Source organism: Bos mutus, chromosome 3 (assembly GCF_027580195.1).
Source record: "Bos mutus isolate GX-2022 chromosome 3, NWIPB_WYAK_1.1, whole genome shotgun sequence".
Classification (NCBI taxonomy): domain Eukaryota; kingdom Metazoa; phylum Chordata; class Mammalia; order Artiodactyla; family Bovidae; genus Bos; species Bos mutus.
The window spans coordinates 87134053-87145727 of record NC_091619.1 but is presented as its reverse complement, the minus strand read 5'-3'; the positions used below and the strand labels follow the sequence as shown (position 1 = coordinate 87145727).

The following is an 11675-nucleotide window of genomic DNA, read 5'->3' as shown; positions in this document are numbered from 1 at the left end:
CATGCAACAATGACTTATTGTTGCCTGTTGTGCCAGGCCCTGTACTTGGGACACTTGAGTGCAGTAGATAGACACTATCTCTGCTTCAGGGACATGATACTTCAGAAAGAATAGGAGACAGCAAACAAACTAAATACAGTATCTGCAGAGCCTGGAAACACTGGCAAATAGACAGCTGTCATTAAGGACATCTTCGACCTGTAAAACAAAATATGTCCAGCAAGATGCTAATTACAAAGGTCCCCAGGGAGACCTGGCCAAGTATCCTGAGGGCTTTCTGCTCCAGCCCCACTCTTTCCAGTGGGATTTTTTTTTGTATATGTGCTTGGGAGCAGACCAGAGTCCTCTCCTTTAAAACAAAAATGCCATTTTCCTCTGGATTCTCTGCCAGCAGATGCTCTTCTCCCGGCCTCAGCATCTATGTTGATTTTCATAGTCAGCCTGTTCGTGGCAAGTATCATGTTTCCCTTTGAAGCTTTCCCTACATGTCACCTGCTGACTGTATTAATATCTACCCCATCAAATTCAAATAAAGATTAAACGAGATGATGCAGGTTAAAAGATTTCATAAACAGAGTAGTGCTCTATAATTGGCAGCTATTATTATTATTACTATTGTGAAAATAATTATAATACTTACTATTCCCACAGAAGTTATATTATTATCCCAAGGTCACAGAGGAAGTATAGACACAGAACTCCCTGTCTTGACATCAAGCACATGGCCGAGCCCCCAGCATTTCAGAGATTCACACCCTGAGATGCAAAACCACCCACCCCCAGGTACCCTGGGCTGTGATCAAGCGTTCAGGACCACTGCCAGGCCACATACTGCCTGGCCCCGGGCCCCACGGATGCTGCAGCTCCTTCATGGGGATGCCGGTGTGAGCTACAGTCGCCAAGGTTTTCCAAAAGCACAGTCTGCATTTATTTTGTTTAATTCTTACATTCTGTTTCAGCCTCCTCCTAAATGCATTTGTTTGCAAAAAGAGCCACAAGGGGAAGTTCAGCCCACAAATAAGAATATAATTATTACACAGTTTAGCTGTGCCTGGGCGTCACCCGGGTATTCACCGGTGCTCTACAATTCAATTGTCTCTCCTTCAAGACTGTATTTAATAGGATAAACAATTTCTGCTAAATGCAATAAACGTGAACCTGTGCTGTCATCTCCATAATCAACTCAAATTTCCCATTAGAAGCGGTGGCTGTGATTGAGATTCAGAATTTAATTTGGCAGTGTTGCCTTCCACGTCCCTGTATCAGCTTCATGGGAGCCTGCCATCAACCCAAGACAGAACCTCTCTTCCCCGTCTCTGGGGAATCTTAAAAGAAGATAGATTATAACACAAGAAAATTATACAGTCTCGGTATAATGAAAGAGATAAAACATTATTGGATTAGCCTGTTGAAATAACAGCAGACGGCAAAGCAATAATATTAAGCCAAACAAGGGCCTGGACCTGTCAGTTCAATTGCAGGGGACGTGAGGATGCAGAAGGCAGACAGAATGGACATGCTTGCTGCAACAGGCCCTGAGCAGTAAAGGATCGGCTTCTTCTACATTGTTCTACTGACTCAATTCCAGAGAGCTAGGCGGCATGATTGGTGGGTGCTGGGGACCTGTGCTTTGGTGTCATGGACATTTATGGTCTTGGGTCCAAGTACCTAGCCCAGAGGCAAACTTACAGCAGATCATGTGGCTGAAAATAAATCGGTTGAAAATACACAGGATGAGCCAATTCACCTTCAATCAACTGTTTTGTTTTTCCCCCACCAGTTTGATTTCAACAAATTCACATGATGTTATGCAATCCAACAGGAAGTGCCTGAGAGCAAAGAAATATTAACTGATGTTCTAATGAGATGGAATGAAAGAGAACAACAAAGCTTAAATGATCACTTGACTCAGTCTAAAAAATAAAAATATTTTGGTGCTTAGTAACCTAAAGATCAACTGTATTCTTATTCTCATCTTTAAGTACTTCCCTTCCCAAATGAGATTTTCACAAAAGCATGAGTGAGCAGACTACAGCGTACAGAGGCACAGAAGGTTTATACTGCCCATCACTCCACGGCCATCAGCTTGAACATTTCCTGATGTGTTTCCTCTTCCAACCACCACAACCTCTCTTTTTTTCTTTCTTTATAAACTGTCTCTCATTCAGTGATGAATTTCCCTTGTTCTCGTCTCTTGTTCAGCATCTTCTCTGGGTACCCACTCACGTCACAACAACTCAGCTCTGCCCCAGAACACACACTTACTTCCTGTGCTCAGCATCAAAAGGAGCTGAGGAACCTGGATCCATGCTCTTTGGGATGCAGTGGGTGGGGATTTGTCAATCACTCACACACACACAGCACCTTTTTCTACATTTCATAAAAAATTATTTGTTAATCCAATGTCCAATACAGAGAGGAGGGGAGCATCACTGTTAAGAGTTTAAAACTCTGGAGCCTGAGTGCCCAGGTTTGCAGTCCAGCTCCCCGACTCCCTAACTGTATAACCTTGGAGAAGTAACTGAACTCTTCTAAGCTGGCTCTCCTGCTGTTTGCTGCTGCTGCTGCTAAGTCACTTCAATCATATCTGACTCTATGTGACCTCATAGACGGCAGCCCACCAGGCTCCCCCGTCCCTGGGATTCTCCAGGCAAGAACACTGGAGTGGGTTGCCATTTCCTTCTCCAATGCATGAAAGTGAAAAGTGAAAGCAAAGTCGCTCAGTCATGTCTGACTCTTTGTGACCCCATGGACTATAGCCCACCAGGCTCCTCCATCCATGGGATTTTCCAGGCAAGAGTGCTGGAGTGGGGTGCCATTGCCTTCTCCATCCTACTGTTTAATAGGGCTAATAAAGTATCCACCTTATAAGGTCTTGAGGATGGAATGAATGAATAAATGCACTGAGCACCATGGCTGGCACACACTAATCATTCAATAAACCTGAATTGCCAACTGACATGATGAATGAGACAGTATGTCCTCAGGATAGGAGCAGTTTAATATCTATTCAAGCATCCATCATTGGGAACTTACTGCAGGTCACTGGTGGATAGTGGGACTTTCACGTAGACAACTTCCAACACAATCCCAGCTGATAGTAAATGTGAGTAAGATAAAATTGCTGAGATGAGCAAAGTGAAAATTATCAGGATGGTTAAGCCTTTCAGGAGACCCTAATTACTGTTTAACTTACTATTTGTTCAAATTGATGTGCACTTGACAAATAATATCTTTATTTTAAACATTCTGAATGGCACAGCCCTCCACCCATGGGCCAGCTCCAAATGGGAGCAGGTGTGGGGCTGAGCTGACTTGATTTCTAAGGGCTCAGCACTTACGCTGCGTTGAACCCACAGGAGCATCACCTGCTAAATGCTTTTCCTTCCTTAACAGTTAAGTGTTTCTGAAGCAGGACCCGAGCAGGGGTTGCCCCCATTTCCAGGAGGTGGATTGGTGCACTGCCTTTGTCTTGTTTTATGTCCTCCAGAACACGGAGACCAGTTTGACCAGCAATTCCACTTCCCATCAATGGGGACATCTATAAGAAAGAAGGTCAATGAATGTTAATTAGCCTTTATTATACACTAGTGCCCTACAGGAGGGGTGAGGTGTATAAACCCTAGGGCACTGGGAATCTGAATCTCTGATCTCCCCACTCCAGTCTACTGTCCTTCTTTCAGGCCACTGACTCACTATGCTCCTTTGAACCACAGGGCCCTGCACATGCTGTTCTCCTGGCCCCAAATACCCTCTGTTCCTCTGGTCAATCCTATTCATCCTTCAGATCTCAGTTTAAGTGTTATTTCTGCAGGGAAACCTTTCCTGATTCCTAACTCCTCATCAATATTTCATATTTTAAGCTCTCAGAGCATTTTGTAGCCCTTAGAGTAGAAACAGACGATTCAAATGATGTTGGTCTTTCTAAAGAGCAGTCTCCATGGTGAGAGGAATTATATCTGATTTTCCCACCACTGAATGAACTCCAGCACCTAAACTGGCACATAGGAATCCCTGAGTCCATATTAGTGGAATAAATGGTTTCTAGCTTAGACACTTCCAAGGTATACAATGCCAGATAGTTAACTTCTTCTCAGCATATCAAACGGGAGCTCTGTTATCCACAGTGGTCGTGGAGTGCTTTCAATGAAGTGATAACACCATGCTCACTTCTCCCTGACATTTGCCTTTCCCTTTAGGATTTCTGGTTGTTGATGAGACTGGAAAATAGTCAATTACATTCGCCATGATGGATATGCACATGGCTGAGCCTCTAACTTGCAGTGTAGTTCTGGGCATATTATTTAATATCCCTGAGCCTCACCATTGGTAACATGAGATACCAGGAGAAGGAGATTTCTAAGGTCTCCTCCAACCAGTGGAAATCCTGTGATTTTTGTCATTATACTCTTACTGGACAGATCACTGTCAGGGGTCTGGTTGAGATATAGCAGGAGAGGGGGTGAAGAAACCCCTGATCCCTTTACTGGGGAGGAGGGCAGAGCAGGCACCAAGATCAAAGGCAACAGAGACAAGCTCACTGGACCTGAAACTGGGTCCCTATATCTACTATGTGGGCAAGTTAATTAGGTGCCCACTGAACCTCAGATTCTTCATCTATAAAATGGGGGTATTGGCAGTATCTACTTCATGAGGTTATTGAGAGGATGAAAGGATTTAACATACGTGAAATAAAAATTAACTGTATATTTTGCTCCAGAACAAATATTTATTTTGCTCTTCTGATGGGTTAGGCATCCTTCCAAGTGCTTTTTATGTCTCAAGAGAGACTCAAGACAACTCTTTGAGATAGTTAACACATTATTGACCAGGGGATTTTTGCAGAAACTAACACATGTGACATTAATATTGCATACGTGTACATGCATGCATGCTCAGTCGTTCAGTCATGTCTGACCCGATGGACTGTAGCCTACCAGGCTCCTCTGTCTAAGGGATTATCCAGGCAAGAATACTGGAGTAGGTTGCCATTTCCTCCTTCAGGGGAGCTTCCTGACCCAGGGCTCAAACCCATGTCTCTTGTGTCTCCTGCACTGCAGGCAGATTCTTTACCACTGAGCCATCAGGGAAGCATTAATATTGGGTTGACCAAAAACTTTGTTCAGATTGTTCCACATGTTCTTATAGAAAAATGTGAAAGAACTTTGTGGTCAACCCAATACATCTCTGGTCAATGATGTGTTAATATCATCATCTCCATTTTAAAAATGAGGAAATCAAGGCACAAAGAGGTCAAGTAATTTGCTATTAAATGATGAGATGGAATTTGAATCCATGCTGAGTCAAAGCCCTCACCAATTTGTCGGCTACCAAATGGTGTGTGTGTGTGTGTGTGTGTGTGTGTGTGTGTGTGTGTGTGTGTGCGTGCACGCTCAGTTGTTGTCATATCTGACTCTTAGCGACCCTGTGGACTAGGCAAGAATACTAGACTGCACTGCCATTTCCTCTTCCAGGAGATCTTCCTAGTGGAGAATTTAATATATGTTTGGTGTTTTTATTGGATATGCCATTTCCTTTTTTAATGGTATCACCAAAAATGCACAGAAAGGAAAAGAAACAGGTGGGGGTGGGGGATAGGCGGTGTGAAGAATTCTTAGATAATAAACTGGCTAAAAAAATGGTAATCCAGTCTTTCAGTTGTTAATTAAACAGCAGTAACTGTGTGGGAACCTGAGGACTCAGAGGTATAAACAGGACATGATCCCTACTCACAGACAGGGAGGGAGACACACACAACCCAAAATAGAATGTGCTAAGAGATATAATAAACACATGTTTGAAGTCCTGTGGGATCCCACAGTAGAAATTAATTCTACTTGGGTTAGAATAATTTTTATAGAAGAAAGGGCATCTGTGTTGGATTTTGAGGGTTGAATAGGAGTTCACTTTGCTAAGTCACTTCAGTCATGTCTGACTCTGTGATCCCATAGACGGCAGCCCACCAGGCTCCCCCATCCCTGGGATTCTCCAGGCAAGAACACTGGAGTGGGTTGCCATTTCCTTCTCCAATGCAGGAAAGTGAAAAGTGAAAGGGAAGTCACTCAGTCATATCCGACCCTTCGAGACCCCATGGACCAGGCTCCTCCGTCCATGGGATTTTCCAGGCAAGAGTACTGGAGTGGGGTGCCATTGCCTTCTCCAAGGAGTTCACTACATTTAAAAAAAAAAGATAAACATTCCAGAATGATTTGAAGAGATGACTTGCGGCTGCCATACATTAGCAGTCTTGTAACATGGAGTACTCTCAGTTGTGAAAATATTAAGTCAGGAGTCAAGATGGATCTCAAGGGCTTCCCTGGGGGTCCAGTGATTAAGAATCCACCTGCCAATGCAGGGGACATGGGTTCAAGCCTCGGTCGGTCCAGTAAGATCCCACATGCAGCAAGACCACTAAGCCCAGGCGCCACGACTACTGAGCCCGAGTTCTAGAGCCCAGGCGCTGCAACTACTGAGCCTGAATGTTGCAACTACTGAAGCCCACTCTTTGCGAGAGCCCAAGCTCCACAAGAAAAGAAGCTATCACAATGAGAAGCCCGCACACCGCAATGAAGAATAAGCCCAGCTCCTTGCAACTAGAGAAAGCTTGTACTCACATCAGTGAAGACCTGGTGCAGCCAAAACAATAAACAAATAAAGCTTAAAAAAAAAAGATGGATCACAAGTTCATAGTGTCCAGTTCCCTAGTCCATGCCTTGACTTTGCTCTTACTGTTTTAAATTATTTTCTGGACTTCCCTAGACTTTCCTTTCCCAACCCACCCTCACAGACTCCTTACTTTTCCGGTGTGTGACCTCACAGGCCGAGCCTTGGAATCCAGCGGGACAGATGCACTCACAGCGTGTTCCTGAGAAGACAAGGCAGAGAAAACATGAATCACACCATGTGAAACACAGAGCTCCTGGAGTTCAACCCTCCCTCCAATTCACAGCTTTTCCATTAGGTTAAAATAGGACAAACGTTTAACTGAATGGTTTGAAATAAGAAGGTTCAGTGCCAAGAATACCCACTCCTTTCTTGAAGGTCCTTTGCTCATGAAAGGGTGTTTATTCCACCACAGAAAATGATGTAGAGCTACTGAGAAAAATTACCCATTAGCTGACCTTTGACCTAAACTTATGGATTTTGGGGGTCAGAAGATACATTACTGAGGTCATTGGGGCCAGTGGTCACTGGTGCTCAATTTCACATCAAGTAATTTCCTTGTCTCTGCTTGAACACCTCTAGTGATGAAGAACTCACTACTCTTGGACGTCTCATGCTACCTTGGGCTTCCCTTGTGGCTCAGCTGGTAAAGAATCCACCTGCAATGCAGGAGACCTGGGTTCAATCCCTGGGTTGGGAAGATCCCCTGGAGAAGGGAAAGGCTACCCACTCCAGTATTCTGGCCTGGAGAATCGTATGGACTGTATAGTCCATGGGGTTGCAAAGACTGGGACACGACTGAGCGACTTTCACTTTCTTTCACTTTTCACATTTATGTTCCCTTTGGCCAGTTCTGACATTTTAGAAATTATTCTTTATGTTAATCTGTCACATGTCACCCTGGAGCTTCTCTCACATCAACCACGTGAACTCTTTTTACAGGACTGTCCTTTACAGGTAAGGCCCTTTCAGCCTCTGGCTTCCTTTGCTCCCTCACCTCCAAAGTAGAGCCTCCAGGGAGTCCCAGTCTCTAGGTCCAAACTACACACAAGGCAAGGAGGATTTCAGCAACCCTAGATCAAAATCTGGAGCAGGTGAACGGATCCTACTTCCTGCTGAACTGACCCTCTCTTACAGGTCCTGTTCCTGAAGGAGAACTCTCCATCCTTAGGCTGTCACTTATGCCTGCTTTGCTTATCTCCATCCCCTCTGAGAAGCAAGATACATATCCATCCGTCTCAGCTGAGCAGGTGGAATCTTTCTCCCCGAGAACAGATCTCCTCTCGTGTCCCCTCTGTTGAGCTCACTCTATCCACATGAGTTCTGCCGGTTGGCTCCCTAGGCTGGGATCTGCCGTACCCAGGTGCTCTTGGCACCCTGTTTCAGCATTATGCTGGATGGGACTCTTCCTCAGCCCATCAAAACAAGAGCAGATGACCCCAGGCCCCAGCTCTGCTCATGTTTGCTCTGCCCACTGCGGTGACCCCGGATGTGACCCTCAAGTTAGCAATGAAGTTCTCGTGGCCCATCCATGCTGCCACCTCCCCATCCTCCAATTGTCTCACCATGTATTGGTCAGGATATGCAGGAGGGGTTTCCCCTGCTCGGCCCAGGGAGGGCCTTTTGTCTGACCAGGAGTCCCTCCCCACTCTCTGTTACAGGCGATAGCGTCTCATCTCGTCCCTGCCTTCAGTTTAATGCTTTCCCTTGTGGCTATAACCTAGGTATCCTGACAGCCTAAGCAGCCTCTTCTAGCTGCCTGCATTCTGACTACCTGGTCCTAACACTGGTACATTTCAATGCAACCTTTGGGTCAAGTCTAGCTCTCCTGCTAGTCTAAAAGCTTGGCAAAATCATGGATTCTGTCTGCCAGGGAATTCAGCTGTGTAACAGCTGCCCAACTCTCACTGTACACCGAATTATCTGGTAGGCTTTTTAAAAGGCCAGTCCCAGTGACTGGCTTTCACTGTTTCGGGCTGAGGCCCAGGGCTTTGTGTCTGTGCAAAGCTCCCTGGGTGATTCTCACACGCACCTTGACAGGAGCATCGTGCACCTTGCCATTAGTGCCACCTGAGTACAGGCGCCTCGTCAGTCCAACCCCACCTCACTGTGCTCCAGGAAGGTGGGGGCTTCAGCAATGGTGAGTCACACCCCAGCCACAAATTAGAACTACCAGAAGAGGGGAGGGTCTCGCCATCCTGATGAGGGTCTCTTCCCTAGAGTTTCATGTGATGATCACATCTGGGGCTCTAGCATCAGTAGTTCTAAAGATCCCCAGTGGTTCTAATGCCCAACCAGGGTGGAGAAGCTCAGCTTTAAAAGGCTCCAAATGGCCAGGGGCTCATCTTTTTTCCTCTGAGACAAAGAAGGGAGCTTTATGACAGTCCCTGGAGCTTGAGACAGAGGACTGGGGAAAGACCTAGAAATTGCCCTGGAGATACACATCAAACCTTGACCTAGAAACACACCTCTGGAGGCTGTGTGGATTGACAACGTGATCTGGCCCCAGAACCAGCCCATCCAGGTGGTAGCTTCCACAAACGACACTGGAAACGGTACCTTTCAGGACAGGGACTCCGTTCCCCTGGCAGGGAGCACACTGGCAGGAGTCGACTTCCTTCTGGAACTCCTCCAGGGCCTTCTTCATGTTCTGCTTCACTGTGCTGGAATACGCAAAGTCTGTGGCTGTCACCAGTTCATACAGAGGCATTACCTGGGAAAGGAGCAAAGGCATTGATTTCAACAGAATACATTGGTCATATAGTAACAAAAGCCCAAAGTAAGGCTCCATAGGAATGGGCAGGTTTGGTGCATGCAGATCACAGTGGATTCATATGGAACTGGATGGACGGTACAGCACACGGATGGACACCCCATCCTTTCTCTTTCCCATCCCACCCAATAGCCACAAACAAGCCCATTCAAGTTCAGGTCAACAAACACTTGCTGAATACCTTCCAAGTGCCAGGCAAGAAGCATAGTAAGGAATAAGATAAAATCCCCACTTCACTCCCCCAGAACTCAGAATCTAGAGATACAGACAGTTGTACTAATGGATACTTACAGAACAGTGGTTACAGGTAACAGTGGTAACTTGTAATGGGTAGAGAGGAAAATGAAGTCACTCAATCATGTCCGACTCTTTGCAACCTCATGGACTGTAGCCAGCCAGGCTCCTCCGTCCATGGGATTTTCCAGGCAAGAATATTAGAGTGGGTTGCCATTTCCTTCTCCAATTGCAGGACAGTAACCAGGGTAGAGAGGAGGAGTTTGTTAATCTCTCTTTGGTGGGAGAGGGGAGGGGATTTGCAAGCTGCTCTTTGGAAGTATTATAGGAGCCCTGTTTCAGCAATACCTCCCACCCCAAACCTGTGAAAATCCTTCATGTCATGCAAGAGCCACAATTAGGGAAACTTCCCCTGAGCTCTAAAGCTTCCAGAACACCTTCCTACTATGAAATGCTCAGCATACTGTCTACACTACTCATCCAATACAAATTCTACCTCTTTTCTCCCTTGTGGTCAATGTTTTGGGCTGAAGTCCCTTTTCCTTCATCTCTAAATAGACTGTAAGCGCCTGAAGATCAGACCTATATACTGCTCAGCTGTGTCTCGAGGGTTCGGCCCAAAGCTTAATGAGAGTGGCTAATAAGACTGGGTAGAAGAATGAAAAGGGAATGGGAGGCCTCATTAGGGTAACAGCAGCTGGCATGGAGGCCAGGGTGTGGCAAGCAGAGAGAAAGATGTTCTCAGTGGGCATGGCAGTGTCTGAGAGCAGGAGGCCACAGGTGGATGTGGGGGTGTTTGTGGCCTTGGAAAAGACAGAGGCAAAGTCCAAAGAGGTAGTTAAACATGTTCAGAGCCTCTTGGCTCAGAGTTTCAGCTCCAGGGTCAGGTTCCTCGCCAGATTTTGTTTGTGATCCTGCGCTAATCCGGCCCTGGAGAGTTTAGGGTCTGTCTAAACACAGGCAATCATGCCTAATAGAAGCCTCCAGTGGGAAGAAAATTGCTTCCATTTCTTAATGCATCTGATGCTGACCTTCACTCCAGTGGGCAAAGCAAGGCCCCTTGGTGGTCCCATTGTCTCACCGTTTTGTGGTCAATGAATTGATCCAGAGGCTGTTTGCAGAATGGTCCAGCTTCTGGCCACACATGGTGGGTAGGCGGGGGTACATAGAGGGTTGCTGTACACCCACAATGAGCTCCTCTAACAGCCTGCTCTCCCTGCCAGAGCACCTCGAAAGGCTGCCTTTAACCTGCTTTTAACCTACCAGGCATTTTCCTACTAGTTCTGAGATCTGCTTCAGGAGATAAAGTCAGTGGCACCGTGTGCCAGGGGCTGTGCTATGATCCTCCTTCATCCTCGCATGGGAGCAATTACCAGCGCCATTTCAGGTGAGGTTAAGTTGAAGAACTCATTGAATAGGGGTGCCAGGACTCTAATCCCAAATCTGTGCTTCTCCTACTAGTTCATGAAAACTGGTGATAAAAATGGTGATTATTCTCCTTTCCAACCTCTATCCCAGGGTTCTCCAGGACAGTCTGCCTTGCAACTTGGCAGCAATTCCTAAGATTCCCTCCACAGTTTCCTTCTTAACTTAATGCGGCTCACTTGTCTTTTTTTTTGGTTTGCTGGTTCCTTTTTCCTGTCTTTCTCTCTTTTGTCCTCTTCTTCCTTCCTCCCTTCCTCCTCCTTCCTTCTACATCTCTCCCCCAGACACCCAATCCTAACTACTCACATTGATCATTGGTTTCTTAGCACACCTGCAGTAGTGAAAACTTGATTGATTGATTACATTGCTGCACAGAGACGGTGGTGGTTGTTCAGTCGCTAAGTTATGTCCAGCCCTTTGCAACCCCCTTAACTGCAGCACGCCAGGCAGGCATGGTCTATAAAACTCCCTGCAGGTGTCTATGATGGACCCTGGTGATTGGCATTCTTGATTATTGCCATAGCCCGCATTCATTAGCTGCTGAACTAAAAACATATGTGATCTAACTTAATCTTCACAA

At 46.0% G+C, this 11675-nt stretch overlaps 1 protein-coding gene across 1 annotated transcript in view; it reads right to left on the bottom strand.

Moving 5' to 3' along the window:
- Positions 1-1683: 1683 nt before the first annotated feature.
- C8B (complement C8 beta chain) overlaps positions 1684-11675 on the bottom strand; it is a 44907-nt gene continuing 34915 nt past the window's right edge. The window contains exons 10-12 of the mRNA XM_005903330.3: positions 9223-9376; positions 6797-6865; positions 1684-3541 (exon numbers count right to left, since the gene is read on the bottom strand). Of these exons, the coding sequence (XP_005903392.2) occupies positions 3390-3541; positions 6797-6865; positions 9223-9376 (375 nt within the window). The 3' untranslated portion in view covers positions 1684-3389. The remainder of the gene's footprint in view (positions 3542-6796; positions 6866-9222; positions 9377-11675) is intronic.